This window comes from Solanum dulcamara, chromosome 12 (genome assembly GCF_947179165.1).
Source record: "Solanum dulcamara chromosome 12, daSolDulc1.2, whole genome shotgun sequence".
Classification (NCBI taxonomy): Eukaryota; Viridiplantae; Streptophyta; class Magnoliopsida; order Solanales; family Solanaceae; genus Solanum; species Solanum dulcamara.
The window spans coordinates 13,522,230-13,542,787 of record NC_077248.1 but is presented as its reverse complement, the minus strand read 5'-3'; the positions used below and the strand labels follow the sequence as shown (position 1 = coordinate 13,542,787).

Sequence of the window (20,558 nt, the reverse complement as noted above, 5' to 3'; positions counted from 1 at the left end):
GAAAGAATTGAATCAAGATGAAGAGCAATAAACACCTCATGTTTTGGCTGATCCTTTGGCTGAATAAGTCACTTATCTCGTGTTTAGAGCCATTTTTCAAGTGTCGGCCTAAGTTATGATGACATAATTTAACCGTAAAGTTATAGCTCATGTGAACCCAAATATGGGTACGACAGCGAGTAGGGTTCGAGACTTCACTCAAATGAATCCTCTAGAATTCCATAGTTCTAAGGTGGATAAAAATCCACAAGAGTTTGTTAAGGAAATCCAAAAGATTGTGGACATTATGGGTGTGAATCCGATGGTAAAGGTGGACTTGACCACGTATCAATTGAAAGGGGTTGCTCAAGTATGGTTTTCTCAGTGGAAGGAGGAGAGAGTTATTGATATGGGTCCATTGTATTGGGAAAAGTTCAAGGGTGATTTTCTAGATCGATTCTTTCTACTTGAGATGAGGGAGGCTAAAGTGCTAGAGTTCACTAACTTGAAGTAAGGTAATATATGTGTGAAGTAGTATTCTTTGAAGTTCAATCAATTGTCTAAGTATTCCCTGGCAATGGTAGTCGACTTTAGAGCTCGAATGAGCAAATTTGTTTTTTGTATCTTGGAAATAGTGGTCAAAAAATGTAAAACTGCTATGCTGATCAAGGAGATAGACATCTCGAGGTTGATGACTCATGCTCAAAAAATTGAGAAAGATAAGCTTAAGAAGAAGGCTAGAGACACCAAGAGGGAAAGGACATATAGTGATGACTACTCTCATCAGAGCCCCAATAATGGCGATCATTCCCAGTTTCAAAAGAAATTCTCTAGCCCGACTGCATCTAGTGCTCCGGTTCAGAAGTGCAACAAGGATAGGCTGTCTAATCCTAAGCCTGAAAAGAGTGTTCCTAGTGGTCATACTTTCCTACTTGCCAAAAGTATGGAATGTGTAACCCAAGGAGATGCTTAGCCTGTACCGATGGATGTAATGGTTTTGACAAGGTTGGACATAGATTGAAATATTGCCCTTCGATTGCTTGCAAGGGTAAAGATTTTTGGCAACAGACTCAATCTACCTTTTCATGCCTCCCAGCTCATCAGGGTACTTCATATGGTTCTAATTTTCAGCATCATAATGGGTCTTATGCACTTCAGACTCGAAAAGATCAGGAAGATTCCCTTAAAATAGTTATGGGTATTTTAGGAGTCTTTCAGTTTGATGTCTATACTTTGTTAGATCCTAGAGATAATCTTTCTTTTGCAACTCCTTATGTTTCTATGAAGTTTGATGTCAGTCCCAAAATCCTATTAGAACCTTTTTTTGTCTCTACTCTTGCCAATTATTTAGTTTTTGCTAAGTGGGTTTTCAGGAATTGCCTGATCTCAATTTTTCTGAAAATCACCTTAGTCGATCTTGTAGAGTTAGATATGACTAACTTCAATTTTATTCTTGGTATGGATTGGATTCATGTTTGTTATTGTAACACCCCTCAAAAATTTTCCAAAGATTCGGGCCCTTCTTGTGTTCGAAAGGGGTCGAACCCGAGTATCTTAAAGTATATTCGTGAGTTAAGATGAGTCTCTGAGGGACTGAGCAGTGTTAGAGGTGATGTGGGGTCACCAAGGACCCCTAGGACCGAACTAAGTCCAAGATATTCGTCGTGGCTAAGTTTAGGATGAGTTCATATAAGGGTCGACTTTTAATGACCCTATCTTTTGAAGGACGTCAATCTGGGTGGCCCACGACCTATTAAATTAAAGGTCGTCGAGTCTTCTTTCCAACGCCACCAAGAACGTAAATTTTGGAGTTCGGAGTCAAAAGATATGACGATCCTAAGATGAACTAGCATGGCAAGAATTTTAAATTTGGCCTGGGTTGCAACTGCTGGGGAAATGGCCTTGGCGCTGTAAGGGCGCGACGCGCCACTATAACGCCAGAAACATGCCTCAGTAGTTTGGTCTTTGGCGCGATGCGCCACTAAAAGTTGTGCAGGGTTTCTCAGGCTAAATTTCCAGAACCCAGAAAATATGGCATTGGCGCTGTAAGGGCGCGACGCGCCACTATCACACCAGAAACATGCCTCAGTAGTTTGGTCTCTAGCGCGGCGCGCCACTATGAGGTGTGCAGGTTTTAGGCGTATTCAGCCTGGCGCTGCAATGGCGCGACGCGCCACTATCGCGCCAGGTGCGTTTTTAGCCTATTTTCAAAACTTTTGAGGAGGGGTAATTTGGGAACTTACCCAAGTTATATAGGTATTGACCTTGGTCATTTTGGGATCAAAATATTTTCATCTCTCTCTCTCTCTCTAAAAGCCCTAGAAATTCCTCTCTCCCTCTCTCTTCTTCATCTCCTTCTTCTTCTCCATTCTCAACAAAGATTTGTCCCAAGAGCTTCAAGATTTGAGTCCTCCATTGAAGACCCAACATCAAGGTTTTCTCCAAGTCTTCACTAAGGTATGTAAGGCTATCTAAAACATGGGGTGAGTCCACCCATGTGCCCTACTCTTGCTTTGAGGTTAGATGTCCATAGAAATGGAGTTTCTTGGTGTGGTTTATGCTTGTATGAACTTTGTCCCCTATGTATTTGATTCTATATGTGTTGATGTTGTTGAGCCAAGAAGTTTCTAAATTGAGCCTTTATGTGAGTATGAGTCGATGAAGGCGAGTTATTAAATATGCTTTATTGATCTTCTTAATTATGTGGATTATGATGAAGGATGCTATTTTCTTTAAAAAATGTTGCTTATCTTAAATTGTTGACTTAAAGCCTTGGAGTTGTGATAAGTTTCAAAGATTGAGTAAATGGATAGAGGAAATGATTGGTTGTGCTTATATGTTGCTATAAATGTGCATTCAAATTTCTTTTGAAAGATATGACTGAGATTGATCGGATAGTATGATTGAAAAAGATTTGATCATGATAGAGTTGATGAGTTGACAAGGTTGTAATGAGACTTGTCGATATGATTTGATTGAGTTGATTGGATGGAGTTTTATGAGCATTGAGTCTTGAAAGGAGTATCGAGCACCGAATTGGGCAAGATTAAAGTCCATACTCGAACCCAATAACTACGTCGCCAAACGTAGGAGGGGATTGAATCGTTAAAGTCGGATGTTTCCCCAAAAATATTTGTCCTGACATTATAGGACTTGATTGGATTAGATCCATGACTGGTTGATTCGTTCATACCCTGGCAAGGTATGAACGGACGCAGCAACAACGTTGGTTTGTTGTACTTTCACTGGCTCATAAGTGATGGTTGTCGGGTAAGAGAAACTCCCAAATAGGTCTTGATAGTACTGAGTCAGATTGAGTTAAATTATATGTGATTGGTCCCGTCTAAATCATATTCGTGTTTAGACTTAGGACATTTGATTGAGTTGTTATTCCTCTTGAGTTGAGCTTCCGAGTTGATAAATTCTTTCTTGATGTTCGTTGTATTCCGCCATTTTACATACTCGTACATTCTATGTACTGACGTCATTTGGCCTGCATCGTTTCATGATGCAGAGACAGGTACTAGCGGTCATCAACCGGTGCTCCGTTGAAGATCCACATACGTTCCCAGCTAGTTGGTGAGTCCTCCTAGTTCTCGGAGGATGTTGAGTCTTCTTGTATAGTTTTGTTGTCATTTCCTTTATTTTGATTATTGGTAGCCATGGACTTGTCATTGGCACCTCTTGGACTTAGATAGAGGCTTCATAGACTGGAGTGTGGGGAGGTTGAACGGTTATTTTGAGGAGTCTTATTTTATTTGTTTGTCGAGTTTATAAATATTTGGCCTTTGGCCCTCATATTGCGAATAGTATTTCATTAATTGAGTTTCCACTAAGAGAATGTGATTGAATGAATATGTGACTGGACCAGGTGGTTCGCTCGGAGGTCAAAAATGGCCTTCGGGTGCCGGTTACGTCTAGGGTACCCTCTCGGGGCATGACAAATATGGTATCAGAGCACAGAGTTCAAGTGTCCTAGGGAGTCTATGAAGCCGTGTCTAGTAGAGTCTTGCTTATGGGTGTGTTGTGCACCACACTTATAAGCAGGAGGTTATAGGACATTAGGAATTGTTTCACCTCTTTCATACTCTGACTTCGTGCGATAGAGTTAAACTCTATAAAACTTCTTTCTAATTCGTGCGTTTGTACATTACAGATAATGCCTCTTAAACGTATGGCTAGCCAGAGAAACATTGACAACGCCAAGATACCCCAGTCGGAGGTACGCCCAGCACGGGCTAGAGGCCGACCCGCGAGGTATGCGGAGGCACCCCAAGTGCCTGCTACTCTGCCTACACCCACGTCAGAGGCAGAATTCCGAGGGGCGATTGCTATGCTCACTCAATTAATAGCTGCCCGAAATGGTAACCAGAGTTCGCCGGCTCTCAGCTCTAGTTCCCAGAAGCCATCTGCTGCCACTAGAATTAGAGACTTTCTGAGGATGAATCCACCAGCATTCACGGGTTCTAAGGTCGATGAAGATCCCCAAAACTTTATTGATGAGATGTGAAAGATTTTGAAAGCTATGCATGCTACGAAAATCGAGGGGGTCGAGTTGGTGTCTTATCAACTCAAAGATGTGGCAAACATTTGGTATAACCAATGGGAACAGGGTAGGGGCGAGGATGTTGAACCTGCTAGATGGGATGAATTTGAGGGAGCCTTCTCTGACCACTTCTTTCCCCGAGAATTGAGGGAAGCGAAAGTGGAGAAATTTGTGAATCTGAAACAAGAAGGCATGACCGTTAAGGAGTATAGCCTGAAGTTCATCCAGCTGTCCAGGTATGCCCCAGAAATGGTTCCTGATGTGAGGTCAAAGATGAGGAAGTTCGTCTCCGAATTAGAGAGGCATGTGAAGAAGGAGTGCAAAGCAGTATTGTTGATCTCGGACATGGATATTTTGAGACTAATGATGTATGATCAACAGGTGGAGGATGAGAAAAGAAAAGACAGAGAGGAGCATCTGAGCAAGAAGGCAAAATCAGCGGGCCCTGAGGGTGAACTGAGGCAAAGCAAGGGCAATAAGTCCTTCTTCCAGAAGAGGCCTCCCAATTATGCCTCATCTACCGTAAGTGCACCTATGCCGCAGAACAAGTATGATCGGCAAGGACAGAGTCACCAGGATTTCAGACCTCGGGGTTTGCAATCCTAATCTAGCGTGGGTCAAGGCTCGCAAGGGAAGCCACCATGCGTCAAGTGTGGTAAGTTCCACTTAGGAGAGTGCAGAGCGGGAAGGGATGGTTGCTATAAGTGTGGCCAAAGAGACCACTTTCAGAGAGAGTGTCCAGCATGGGGGAAATAGGACCCAGCATTCTACCACTGCACCACCGACTAGACGTAATCAAAGGGGCACTACTTCAGGCACCGGCGGAGGTACAAACCGTTTATATTCTATGGGTAGTCGCTAAGATCAAGAGAACTCTCCAAATGTTTTGACGGGTATGATTCGAGTCTCTTCTCTTGATTGTTATGTGTTGATTGATTCGGGTGCCACCCTATCTTTTGTGACTCCTTATGTGGCTAATAAATTCAATAAAATTCCTGAATGTCTTCTTAAGCCTTTCAGTGTAGCTACTCTTGTCGGTGATTATGTCTTAGTTGAGAGAGTCTATAGAGCTTGCACTATGTCAATTCATCACAGGGATACCTTAGTTGAGTTAGACATGGTAGATTTCGACGTGATCCTTGGCATGGACTAGCTTTATGTCTGTTATGCCTCTGTTGATTGTAGAACTCAGATTGTCACATTCAAATTCCCAAACAAAACTGTATTAGAGTGGAGGGGTAGTTCTGTTATGCCTAAGGGTAAGTTTATTTCTTACCTTAGGGACAGGAAGCTAATCTCAAAAGGGTGTATCTATCACATTGTCCGAGTGAAAGATGGCAATGTTGAGTCTCCATCCCTTGAGTCGGTTCCGATTGTCAATGAGTTTCCGAATGTCTTTCCTGAAGATCTGCCTGGAGTCCCTCCTGATAGGGAGATTGACTTTGGGATTGACGTTCTTCCTGATACCCAGCCTATCTCAATTCCTCCTTATAGAATGGCCCCAACTGAGTTGAAGGAGTTGAAGGAGCAATTGAAGGACTTGTTGGATAAGGGATTCATTAGGCCGAGCGTCTCACCATGGGGTGCTCCCATCCTATTTGTGCGAAAGAAAGATGGGTTAGAATGTGTATTGATTACCGGCAGCTAAACAAGGTCACCGTAAAGAACAAATACCCTCTCCCCAGAATAGATAATTTATTTGACCAACTTCAGGGTACCACGTGTTTCTCAAAGATAGACTTGAGATCCGGCTACCATCAGTTGAAGGTGAGGGAATGTGATATTCCGAAGACTGCTTTTCGGACTCATTATGGCCACTTTGAATTTTTGGTCATGTCCTTCGGGTTGACTAATGCCCCCGCGGCTTTTATGGATCTCATGAACCGAGTGTTTAAACCATATCTCGATATGTTTGTGATTGTATTCATAGATGATATTCTGGTCTACTCCAAGAATGAAGAGGAGCATGCCTATCATCTTAGAGTTGTTTTACAAACTTTGAGAGACCAGGTACTGTATGCAAAGTTCTCCAAATGTGAATTTTGGCTTGCATCAGTGGCCTTCCTAGGCCACATTGTATCTAGAGATGGTATTCAGGTTGATGCTCAGAAAATTGAAGTTGTGAAGAATTAGCCTAGACCCATATCCCCGACAGAGATAAGGAGCTTCCTGGGTTTGGCCGGGTATTATCGAAGGTTTGTAGAGGGATTCTCATCCATATCATCACCATTGACTAAGCTGACCCAAAAGAAGGCTAAGTTCCAATAATCCGATGCTTGTGAGGAGAGTTTCCAGAAACTGAAGGTCAAGCTAACCAGTGCTCCTGTCTTGACTCTGCCCGATGGGATAGAGGGCTTTGTGGTCTATTGTGATGCATCTAGAATTGGGTTGGGCTGTGTACTGATGCAGAAGGGAAAGGTAATAGCCTATGCTTCGAGATAGCTTAAGGTTCATGAGAAGAATTACCCAACTCATGACCTTGAGCTGGCAGCTATGGTATTCGCGCTTAAAATTTGGCGCCACTACTTGTATGGAGTGCATGTCGACGTATTTACCGATCACAAGAGCTTGTAATATGTCTTCAGTCAGAGGGGACTCAACCTGAGACAAAGGAGATGGCTTGAGCTACTCAAGGACTACGATATGAGCATCCTCTACCATCCAGGTAAAGCTAATGTTATTGTTGATGCTCTTAGCAGGTTGTCTATGGGTAGCACTGCCCATGTGGAGGAAGGAAGGAGGGAATTGGCGAAGGAAGTACATAGATTAGCCCGATTGGGAGTTCGACTCGAAGAGAATAATAAAGGTGGAGTAAACGTTCGAGATGAGGCTACAACCTCACTTGTAGCAGAGGTAAAGGAGAAACAAGATCAGGACCCCGTCCTCCTTCGGTTGAAGGAAGTGGTTCACAAATAAGGGGTGATGGTTTTCACCAAACGGGGAGATGGTGTGTTGAGGTACCAAGGTATATTGTATGTTCCTAATGTCAATGATGTTCGAGGGAGGATTATGGCCAAAGCGCATAGTTCCAGATACTCTATTCATCCAGGCTCCACGAAAATGTATCATGACTTGATAGAAATCTATTAATGGAGTGGGATAAAGAGGGATATTGTGGAATTTGTTTCCAAGTGCCCGAATTGCCAACAGGTGAAGGTTGAGCATCAAATGCCATGTGGTTTATCCCAAACCATAGAAATTCCAGAATGGAAGTGGGAGATGATCAACATGGACTTTATTACAGGCTTGCCGAAGTCCCGAAAGCAACATGATTCCATTTGGGTGATTGTGGATAGAATGACGAAATCAACTCACTTCGTGGCGGTTAAGACTACTGATACCGTAGAAGATTATACAAAGTTGTATATACAGGAGATCGTCAGATTGTATGGGGTCCCTTTGTCTATCATCTCAAACAGAGGAGCTCAATTCACTTCCCAATTTTGGAAATCCTTTCAGAAGGGATTAGGTTCGAGGGTGAACTTGAGTACAGCCTTCCATCCCCAGACAGATGGCCAAGCAGAGCACACCATCCAGACATTGGAAGATATGTTGAGGGCATGTGTGCTCGACTTCAAGGGAAATTGGGATGATCACTTACCTCTCATAGAGTTTGCATACACCAATAGCTATCATGCAAGCATTCAAATGGCTCCTTATGAAGCTTTGTATGGGAGGAGGTGTAGATCGCTCATTGGGTGGTTTGAAGTTGGTGAAGCCGAGCTAATTGGGCCTGACCTTGTTCACTAAGCCATGGAGAAGGTGAGATTTATTCAAGATAGGCTAAAGACAGCCCAAAGCCGCCAAAAATCTTACACCGATGTAAGGAGGAGAGACTTAGAGTTTGAGGTGGATGATTGGGTGTATTTGAAAGTGTCACCCATGAAGGGTGTCATGAGGTTTGGAAAGAAGGGGAAGCTTAGTCCTCGATATATTGGTCCTTACCAGATCTTGAGGCGGATTGGGAGTGTTGCTTATGAGTTGGGATTGCCTTCAGATCTAGCCTCTGTTCATCCGGTATTCCACGTTTCGATGTTGAAAAAGTGCTTGGGCAATCCCTCGTTGGTAGTCCCCATTTATAGCATTGGAATTAAGGATAGCTTGTCTTATGAAGAGGTTCTGGTCCAAATTCTTGATCGCCAAGTTCACAAACTGAGGAACAAAGAAGTCGCCTCAGTCAAAGTCCTGTGGAGGAACCAATTTGTTGAGGAAGCCACATGGGAAGTGGAGGAAGCCATGAAATCTAAACATCCCCATCTATTCGTGCCTACAGATGAGAATATTGAAGGTAATGTCCATTTCCTTGATTTGAATTCATTTGTGCATCTTGAGTCTTGATTGATAATTGATTGAGAATTTGATTGATTGAATGACTGAGTTTTGATTGTGATTTTCACCCCGAGTTTGTTCTTGATTTCTCGTCATTCGAGGACGAATGATCCCAAGGGGGAGATAATGTAACACCCCTCAAAAATTTTCCAAAGATTCGGGCCTTTCTTGTGTTCGAAAGGGGTCGAACCCGAGTATCTTAAAGTATATTCGTGAGTTAAGATGAGTCTCTGAGGGACTGAGCAGTGTTAGAGGTGATGTGGGGTCACCAAGGACCCCTAGGACCGAACTAAGTCCAAGATATTCGTCGTGGCTAAGTTTAGGATGAGTTCATATAAGGGTCGACTTTTAATGACCCTATCTTTTGAAGGATGTCAATCTGGGTGGCCCACGACCTATTAAATTAAAGGTCGTCGAGTCTTCTTTCCAACGCCACCAAGAACGTAAATTTTGGAGTTCGGAGTCAAAAGATATGATGATCCTAAGATGAACTAGCATGGCAAGAATTTTAAATTTGGCCTGGGTTGCAACTGCTGGGGAAATGGCCTTGGCGCTGTAAGGGCGCGACGCGCCACTATCACGCCAGAAACATGCCTCAGTAGTTTGGTCTTTGGCGCGATGCGCCACTAAAAGTTGTGCAGGGTTTCTCAGGCCAAATTTCCAGAACCCAAAAAATATGGCCTTGGCGCTGTAAGGGCGCGACGCGCCACTATCGCGCCAGAAACATGCCTCAATAGTTTGGTCTCTGGCGCAGCGCGCCACTACGAGGTGTGCAGGTTTTAGGCGTATTCAGCCTGGCGCTGCAATAGCGCAACGCGCCACTATCACGCCAGGTGCGTTTTTAGCCTATTTTTAGAACTTTTAAGGAGGGGTAATTTGAGAACTTACCCAAGTTATATAGGTATTGCCCTTGGTCATTTTGGGATCAAAAAATTTCCAGCTCTCTCTCTCTCTGTCTCTAAAAGCCCTAGAAATTCCTCTCTCCCTCTCTCTTCTTCATCTCCTTCTTCTTCTCCGTTCTCAACAAAGATTTGTCCCAAGAGCTTCAAGATTTGAGTCCTCCATTGAAGACCCAACATCAAGGTTTTCTTCAAGTCTTCACTAAGGTATGTAAGGCTATCTAAAACATGGGGTGAGTCCACCCATGTGCCCTACTCTTGCTTTGAGGTTAGATGTCCATAGAAATGGAGTTTCTTGGTGTAGTTTATGCTTGTATGAACTTTGTCCCCTATGTATTTGATTCTATATGTGTTGATGTTATTGAGCCAAGAAGTTTCTAAATTGAGCCTTTATGTGAGTATGAGTCGATGAAGGCGAGTTATTAAATATGTTTTATTGATCTTCTTAATTATGTGGATTATGATGAAGGATGCTATTTTCTTTAAAAAAATGTTGCTTATCTTAAATTGTTGACTTAAAGCCTTGGAGTTGTGATAAGTTTCAAAGATTGAGTAAATGGATAGAGGAAATGGTTGGTTGTGCTTATATGTTGCTATAAATGTGCATTCAAATTTTTTTTGAAAGATATGACTGAGATTGACCGGATAGTATGATTGGAAAAGATTTGATCATGATAGAGTTGATGAGTTGACAAGGTTGTAATGAGACTTGTCGTTATGATTTGATTGAGTTGATTGGATGGAGTTTTATGAGCATTGAGTCTTGAAAGGAGTATCGAGCACCAAATTGGGCAAGAGTAAAGTCCATACTCGAACCCAATAACTATGTCGCCAAACGTAGGAGGGGATTAAACCGTTAAAGTCGGATGTTTCCCCAAAAATATTTGTCCTGACATTATAGGACTTGGTTGGATTAGATCCATGACTGGTTGATTCGTTCATACCCTGGCAAGGTATGAACGGACACAGCAACAACGTCGGTTTGTTGTACTTTCACTGGCTCATAAGTGATGGTTGTCGGGTAAGAGAAACTCCCAAATAGGTCTTGAGAGTACTCTGAGTCAGATTGAGTTGAATTGTATGTGATTGGTCCCGTCTAAATCATATTCTTGTTTAGACTTAGGACATTTGATTGAGTTGTTATTCCTCTTGAGTTGAGCTTCCGAGTTGATAAATTATTCCTTAATGTTCATTTTATTCGGCCATTTTACATACTCGTACATTCCATGTACTGACGTTATTTGGCCTGCATCGTTTCATGATGTAGAGACAGGTACTAGCGGTCATCAACCGGCGCTCCGTTAAAGATCCACATACGCTCCCAGCTAGTTGGTGAGTCCTCCTAGTTCCCGAAGGATGTTGAGTCTTCTTGTACAGTTTTGTTGTCATTTCCTTTATTTTGATTATTGGTAGCCATGGACTTGTCATTGGCACCTCTTGGACTTAGATAGAGGCTTCATAGACTGGAGTGTGGGGAGGTTGAACGTTTATTTTGAGAAGTCTTATTTTATGTGTTTGTCGAGTTTATAAATGTTTGGCCTTCGGCCCTCATATTGCGAATAGTATTTCATTAATTGAGTTTCCACTAAGAGAATGTGATTGAATGAATGTGTGACTGGACTAGGTAGTTCACTCGGAGGTCAAAAATGTCCTTCGGGTGCCGGTTACGTCTAGGGTATCCTCCCGGGGCGTGACAGTTATGTTTCTATTGACTGTAGAATTCGAGTGTTTAATTTTCAATTTCTTAATAAAACGGTCAAAAAGTGGAAGGGTAGCAATTCAACATTTAAGAGTCAGTTTATCTCGTGCCTTAAAGCTAGAAAGATGATTTCTAAAGGTTGTATCTATCATCTAGTTCTGGTTAGGGATACGAATTCCAAAATCCCTACTCTTAAGTCAATTTCTGTTGTAAATGAGTTTCTAGAAGTATTTTCCAATGATCTTCCTGGAGTCTCTCCGAAAGGTAAATCGACTTTGGAATTGACCTTCTTTCAGATACCCAACCTATCTCTTTTTCTCCTTATAGAATGGCTCCAAAAATATTAAAGAGTTGAAAGATCAGTTATAGGACCTTTTGGTTAAGGATTTTATTAGACTGAGTATCTCTTCATAGATTCTTCTAGTTCTCTTTGTTCGAAAGAAAGATGGTTATCTCAGCATGTGAATCGATTATCGATAGTTATTTATCTCAACATGTACAACGATTATTGATAGTTGAACAAGGTCACAATTAAGAATAAGTATTTCATCCCAAGGATAAATGATTTTTTCTATTATCTACAGGGTACTAGTTTTTTTTTGAAGAATGATCTTCGATTGGGTTATCATCAGCTTAGAATGAGAGAATATGATTTTGAAGATGGCCTTCACGACTCGGTATGGTCACTATGAATTTTTAGTTATGTTTTTTTGGACTGATGAATTCTCCTGCATCTTTTATGGATTTGATAAATAGGGTGTTCAAATGATATTTATATATATTCATTATTGTGTTTATAGATGACATCTTGATTTATTCTCGAAGTGAGAGTGAGCATGCCGATCATTTGAGGATTGTCTTTCAAATTTTCAAGGATCATCTGTTATTCTCTAAGTTTAACAAGTGCGAGTTTTGATTGAGTTCGGTTGTGTTCCTTGGTCATATTATTTTTGATGATGGAACTAGAGTGATCCTAAAAAGACCGAGGCGATTAAGAATTGGCCTAAACCTCTTTCTCTCTCAGGTATTAGGAGTTTCTTGGATTTAGTCAGTTACTATAGACGGTTTGTGAAAGTATTTATCTCTATTTCTTCGCCTCTGATTGCTTTTACTTAAAAGAAAGTGAAGTTTCAATAGTCGGAAGCTTGTGAGAAAAGTTTTCAAGAGTTAAAAAATTGACTTACTCCTATCCCAGGTTTGACTTTATCAGAAGGATCTGATGGTTTTGTTGTATATTGTGATGCCTCGAGAATTGATCTTGGTAGTGTTTTGATGAAAAAATAGTAAGGTGATAGCCTATACTTCTAGGCAACTGAAAGTTCATGAAAAGAATTACCTGACTCATGATTTGGAGTTAGCGGTGGTGGTATTTTCTTTGAAGATATAAAGACACTATCTATATAGTGTTCATGTGGATGTGTTCACCGATCATAAGAGTTTGCAATACATGTTTAAGCAAAAGAATCTTCGCCAAAGAAGGTGACTTGAATTGTTGAAAGATTATGACATGATTGTTCTTTACCATCCAAAAAAGCCAAATGTGGTTGTCGATGCTCTTAGTAGATTGTCCATGAATAGTATTACTTCGTTTGGTTTATTCAAAGCATGGTGCTGTTATTGTGCAATATGGATCAGAATCATCTATTGTGTTGTATGTGAAGGAAAAATAAGATAGTGATCCGACTTTGATTGAATTGAAGAAATCAATTTCAAAAAAGGCTATTGAGGCTTTCTCCCAAGCGAGATATGGTATGCTTCATTACCAAGGTCGATTGTATCTCTAGATGGTGATGGTTTGAGGCAGCAGATATTATCAGAAGCTCACAATTCTAGGTATTCTATTCATCTAGAATCAACTAAGATGTATCATGATCTACGAGAAGTCTATTGGTAGAATGAAATGAAGAAGGATATTACGAAAATTATGTCTATGTGTTCGAATTGCCAACAAGTAAAAGTTGAATATCAAAAAATGAGAGGTTTATCTCATAACATTAGCATTCCTACTTGAAAGTGGGAAGATATGAATATAGACTTCATTTTGAGTTTACCTCATACACTTCGTCAGCATGACTCGATTTGGGTTGTCATAGACCGAATTACTAAGAGCATGTTTGGGGTAGGACAACTTATGTTTTTTGACTTATAAGTTATTTTCAACGTATAAGCTATTTTAGATAAAATAAGTCAAAAGGCTTAATTATTTTTGGGCTTATTTTAAGCAAAAAAAAATTAAGTTGCCAGTCAAATACTCAAAAAAGCTTAAAACAACTTATAAGTTTTTTTAGCAACTTATAAGCCAATCCAAATGGGCTCTAAGTTGGCTATTTTCTTCCTGTTAAAACTTCTTATTCAGCCGAGGATTATGTTAGACTTTACATTCGAGAGTTGGTTAAGCAGCATGTTGTACCCCTATCCATCATTTCTAAGGTACTCAATTTACTTCTCAGTTTTAGAGATTGTTTCAGAAGGGTCTTGGAACTCAAGTTAAGCTTAATACAACTTTCAAACCTTAGATCGATGGTCAAGCCGAGAGAACTATTCAGACTTTAAAGGATATGTTGTGAGCTTTGTGTGATTGAAATTGAAGGTAATTGGGATGATCATTTGTCTAGAAAGTTGTCTTGAAAATATCCTCACCCCAAATCTTCAGCTGATAATATTTAGACCTTAAGTCAATCACAGAGAAGACTGACACACCCTACAACTGATAAACAAATCATCTATATATGGAAGGGGATACTTATTTTGAATAGAGTCCTTGTTCAACTGTTGACAGTAAATACACATATAATCTGTTTTCTTCACAAACAAAACAAGAGCACCCTCACAGTGATGCACGCTCACTAATAAACCCCTGACTAAGAAAATTCGATAACTGAATCTTTAACTCTCTCAACTCAGCTGGTGTCATCCGATATGATGAAATAGAAATAGGACGAGTTCCTTTCTCTAAGTCAATTACAAAATCAATATCCCAGTCTTGTGGAATGCTAAGTAAATCAATGAAAAATACCTCTAAGAAATCACACACTACTAGAATTGACCCAATCGAAGGGACCTCTACAATAATTATCAGAGATATGCTAGAAACGCCAAAGACCCCCTCCCGACTAATTTTTTAACATGAATATAAGATATGATCTTTTTAAGGGAAGGACTACAATTCTCCTTCTACTCTAGTCTAGACATCAGAGCATAGATATAGAGACAATTTTAGTAGGACAATCAAGAATAGCACAATAGAGAGACAACCAACTCATCCCCGATATAACATCAAAATATACCATGTCTAGAGTTATTAAATTTACTCATGTCTTATAACCCATAATAGTCACCACATAGGAAGGATGGACTCTATCAATAATCCAGAATCTCCCATCGAAGTAAAAACATGCACATGAACATCAAGAGACTCACAAATCATGCCCAGAATAAAAGAAAAATAAGTAGATACATAAGAAAAGGCGGAACCGAGATTAAATAAAGATGTAGCCATTCGTTCACAAATAAGAATGACAATTGTGATCACTGTGTTGGATGCCTCCATCTCGAGTATACCTGAAAAGGCATAAAAATGAGCCCTACCCCCTGCTTGTGAACTGTCCATGTTGGCTAAGTACTTTTTCTACCTTCCTGACCACCCCCTCTGTTAGGCTTAGTGCCACCTTTACCTACTATATGCATACCCTTCCTAAGTTGAGGATGATCTCTGCTAAACAAAATCTCTTTTCTACCTATTGGAACTATAACCTGAGAAGTATGTTGGTGCCTAGTATGCCTAAAAGTAGGGCACCACTTACGAATGTGCCTGTCATGATCCAAGTTACCCGTTAGACGTGACATGGAGAATAGGATCCTAAAAGACCTTAAACAAGCCACTTGACATAAGCACGATAATAAGTTAATCAACATAAGCAAATAATTCCAAAAGCGGAAGATAAGTCTCAACATAATCAGATATAACATAATAGGAAAATCAGATACAAATCAATATACACAGAATCATCTAATTGTCTAAAAGTCTCTATCATAGACAAGATGCTAGAACATGTCCCTAGCTATCTCTAACATAGGAAAAACTGAATGAAAGTCTAAATAGAGTCTAATATGAACGACCTTGGAATATGAGGACTCACCAATACTGTCAAAGATAATATGAGTATGTACTAACCATGACCTAATAAAAAGTATTGTGACCTATATCATAAAAATATATAGGCAAAAGTACGATCAGTCTCGAAATATACTGAGTATGAGGAAAGATGACGTGGGAAATATAACATGATGAATCTGAAATATGAAATTACAATGATCAAGCTAAAACATAACATAATTTGATCAATCTGAGTTAAAAGCATAATACACAGTCAATGCAATAATCATGAAAAAATTCTAAGTCTTTGTGAGAGATACCGTTATCCAACATAAACCATGTGAGCTATAACTTGAAGTCCAGTGTCTTCTCTACATCAAAAGGAGGTATCCATGTGAGCTATACTAGCTTAAGCTGATTGTCCAATTGAGACATCCTACCGGGGCACATAATTATGTGACTAAGGAATTGCTACTAAAGAAATCCGCCTCTACTAATGGGTGAGCCTTCATCTCAAAGTCTTCTCGATGCTAAGTAAACTCTCAATGAAATATCATTCATGAACACAACATAGTCTTTGAAAATAGTAAGAATGTAGTAATATAAAATTCATCATAATATACTTGAATCAAAAGAATATCTCCTTTAACATATCATGATTCATAACATACTCATAAAAGACAGTTATCTAAAGCATTTAGATCATGATAAGCATTTCATAGAAAATCGTAGAAATCTTTCATAATGAGAATACTTCACTTATTTTTATAAAAACATACTTGATACCTTATCTGAAAACATCCTTAAATTATAGTTTCTTTAATCATGATGCATGCATAATTTACAAAACATAATTCATAATCATAAAATAGGCATAATGCATGTTTAATGAGAAAATCATTGAAAACATGTAATTTCGATTGAATCATGCATAATAAGATCATATAGGATGAATTTAGTCATAAATAATTGAACCCATAAGAAACTTGCAAAACCCTAGAAAATTGGGATTTGAAAATCAAGGAAGAAGTAGAGAAATCTTTGGGACTCAATGGATGAAAAGAATCTATTGATGAATTCCCACATACCTTGACTCAAAGCCCTAAGGTAGCTCTTGAATTGAGACTTGAAGCTTGAAGAAACCTAGCTTGCCTTGGGAGAGAACTTGGAGAAGAGGAAATTAGGTTTGGAGTGAATGAGAGAGAATGGGGATGGTTTAAGGGTCTTAGAAATGATTATACGACTAATGAGTAGACTTAATACAACATAGTTTAGGAATTAAAAGGGTAGGAAAAGATCCAAATAACCCTGAAAAATAACTGCCAGAGGTGACCCACGAATAGACCTACAGATCATAGGTCCTTCTACGGACCATCCTATTCATCCATAGATTACTGTTCTGAGACCCAAATTCCATACCAAACCCTATTAACTACTATATGGTCCGTAGACCACCATATTGGTCATAGGACCTCTCATCCTATAGAATTATGAAAACCCAACTCTCTGAATCGCATTTAGGACCCATCCCACGAGTTGTACAACCTATATACGGACCATCCTGTTGGTCCATATAAAATCTTCTGAGACTTGCAATTTTCCAACTTTCAGGACATCACGTAAGACTGCCTTCTACAGACCGCATGACCTTGTATGTTCTATAAGTTGGCTCGTACACCAACTTCTGAAACTCAACATTTTCCAAGACTCAACCCTCATTCCACGAATGGTTCCTATGGCCTGTACAACCTTCTATGATTCGTACATGGGCTCGTAGAACCAGTGCACTAGAAAATTTCTGAACTCTTTTCTTTCCACACACTTTCCAACTTTTGAGGTGTTAAAATATATCCCCCTTGGGAACATTCGTGCTCGAATGGAACTCAGGCTAGTATAAATAGAGTAGGGAAAGAGATCTCACAACCCAACATGAATAAAAAACTTATCAAAATGCACATAACTAAGGAGTAATCAACCTCAAGTTAAAAGATGAACTAAAAAATTGATTCCATGAACCTACATACATATGGAAACATGAGGATATCTAAAAACATGAATTTGAAGGAGTAAACATAAGGAACTAATACCTCAAGTTGAAACTAAAGTGGAGGGGAAGAGATGGGGATAATGGATTTGGCCTCCCAAGTAGTACCCTCAATCAACTGATTCCTCCAAAGAACTTTCACGGAAGTAACTTCTTTACTTCTCAACTTTCTGAATTGATGATCCATAATCTCAACTAGAACCTCTTCATAAGAGAGACTTTCTTTCATACCAACACTTTCCAATGGCACAATCGAAGTAGGTTCCATTGATTGAGTTTTCCTATAATAATAATTATAACTCGAGTATTCAGATGGCTCCATTTGAAGCTCCCTATGGTAGGAGGTGTATGTCTCCTATTGGTTGGTTTGAAGTTGGTGGGGTCGCTTTAATAAAGCCTTAATCAATTCATGAGGCTATGGAGAAAGTTTGATTTATTAGAGAGAAGTTAAGGACTGCCCAGCGTAGGCAGAAATCCTATGCGGATGTGAGAGCAAGAGAGCTTGAATTTGAAGTTGATGATTGAGTTTATCTGAAAATATCACCTATGAAGGGTGTGATGCATTTTGATAAGAAAGGAAAACTCAATCCCCGCTATGTAGGCCCATATCAAATTTTGAAGCATTTCAGTAATGTGGCTTATAGGTATAGGCATTATGAGTTTTTGGTTTTCTTTGAGGCTTACTAATGCTCATGTCACATTTATAAGCTAGATAAATGATATTTTCAAATCATATCTGAATTTGTTTTTTATTGTTTTTATAGATGACATCTTGATGCATTCTAAGAGTAAGGAGGAGCATGAGAAATACCTCAGGATTGTGTTGGGACCGCTGAAAGAGAAGAAGTTGTATGTTAAATTCTCTAAGTGTGAATTATGGTTCCCCTTAGTGTTATTTTAGGGGCATGTAGTTTCCAAGAAAGGGGTTATGTTGATCCGTAGAAGGTGGAAGTATTTAAAAATTAGACTAGGCCCACTTTGGTGTCAGAGATCTGCAGTTTTGTAGGGTTAGCTAGTTATTATTTTCGATTCATGAAAGGGTTTTCTTCTATTGCTTCTAAGTGGACTCATTTAACTCAAAAAAAGGTTCCATTTTAGTGGCCCGATGGATGTGAGGAGAGCTTCCAAAAACTCAAGACTACTGACTAAAAGACCTATTTTAGCTCTGCCTATAGAAGGTAAAGATTTTGTGATTTACCGTGATGCTTCACTTTCTGGTTTGGGCGTTATTTTGATGCAGGATGTCTCTAGACAGTTGAAGGTTCATGAGAAAAACTATCTCACTCATGACTTAAAGCTGGTAAGTGTGGTATTTGCTTTGAAATTTTGGAGGCATTATCTCTATAGTGTTCGTTGTGAGGTATTCGCTAATCGTCACAGCCTTTAGCATGTGTTCAATTAGAGTGATTTGAATTTCAGACAACAAAGATGGATGGAGTTGCTTAAAAATTATGATATGACCAATCTATATCATCAGGGCAAGGCTAATATGGTAGGTGATGCACTGAGCCAGAAGTCGAGAGCATGGGTATCTTGGCTTTCTTAGAGGCAGCGAGGCATCCATTAACTAGAGAGGTTAAGACTCTAGCTAACAGTTTTATGATACTTGAGATGTCAGATTTTGATGGAATATTGTCTCTAGAGGCGAGGTCGTCATTTCTAAATCAAATTAAAGTCAGACAATTCAAGAATGCTAAGTTAAGCAAGATTCGTGATAAGATTTTGCAAGGGGAAGCTAGAAAAGCAGTGATAGATTAGGGTGTTCTAAGGATCAAAGAGTGTGTGCACGCCCCGTGTTGATGATGTGATCAAGCCTATTCTGATGGAGGCTCACAGTTCAAGATATTCTTATGGAAGCTCACAATTCAAGATATTCTATACATAAAATGGGATAGTGAGAATGAAAGTTAAATTCCTTAACATTGTTAGTAAACTGTAAATTGTGTTCAAACATGTATACCAGAAAAAAATTATAAATTGGAAAACAAAAATCAGAAACTATTAAGAAAAATATTTGAGACCACGAAATTTACTCTGTATCCTTAAAAAAATTTAATCCCTTCATTGTATCCGAGGTTATGAATTATTTTCTCCTTTGATAAAATAGATATACCTCTTATTGGTGTAGCAATACCTCAAACTCCAATAACTTCATTGAACTCAAAGTCAATATCAAATCACACAAAGACTCAATATTTATTTGTAAGAATATATGCAGAAGAATTTCAAAAACTTTGATGCAAAAAATAGGATAAACCTCATTATTTATAGCTAAAAATTGATACGAAGAACATATTTTCAAAACAAATGTGGCGCTTGTCGGAGGGAAGTGTCTATTCGGAAGGAACAGTTTCTTTTCGAAATTTCATTGGTAATTATTCCGTGAATTTAAAATAATTTCGTGCGAATTAAAATTAATTAGTGAAAATGAAAATGAAAATGAAAAATAAATTTTGTCCAAAAAATTTATCAATCAAATCATCTGTCAAAGTCAAAACTAAGTAAGCGAGAACAATAACAATGGCACGAGAGGAGACTCTCTTTTCAACTTTAAGAGTTAAGGAAGTATTTCTAATATAAACACAAAAGTTCTATTCTTCATTATTAATGAAGGAGAAATAAATTTTCTTCAAATTTCTCTTTTCCTCTGTTTCCCAATTTACATTACAGCTTATCTTTAAAGTTTAATCTTTAAAGAATCAAAACCCAACAGTTGGAACTAAGCAAATTCTTCTCTTTTTTTTTTGCTAGCAGAAAGTCTGCAACTGTAATAGTAGGTCAAAATCTGAAAGGAGCCAATATATAGCACAAGATTTTCTGTTTTAATTTGTGTATTACACCATATATACAAGTATAAGCAACTCTTTTCTCTAGACTTTGTATGCCCTTCACTGCTCAATACATGAAATTAGAACACTTTGTCCAGTTGATCACTGGAAAAGACTCGTAACAGTAATGATCACCAT

General features: G+C 39.2%; 1 protein-coding gene across 1 annotated transcript; it reads left to right on the top strand.

Moving 5' to 3' along the window:
* The first annotated feature begins 556 nt into the window (after nucleotides 1-556).
* On the top strand, nucleotides 557-19,138 carry LOC129875613 (uncharacterized). The gene is made up of 5 exons (XM_055950905.1): nucleotides 557-920; nucleotides 1,076-1,272; nucleotides 4,136-4,201; nucleotides 18,833-18,892; nucleotides 19,070-19,138. Exons 1-5 carry the CDS (start codon nucleotides 557-559, stop codon nucleotides 19,136-19,138), a joined length of 756 nt encoding a protein of 251 aa, XP_055806880.1.
* The last annotated feature ends 1,420 nt before the right edge of the window (nucleotides 19,139-20,558 follow it).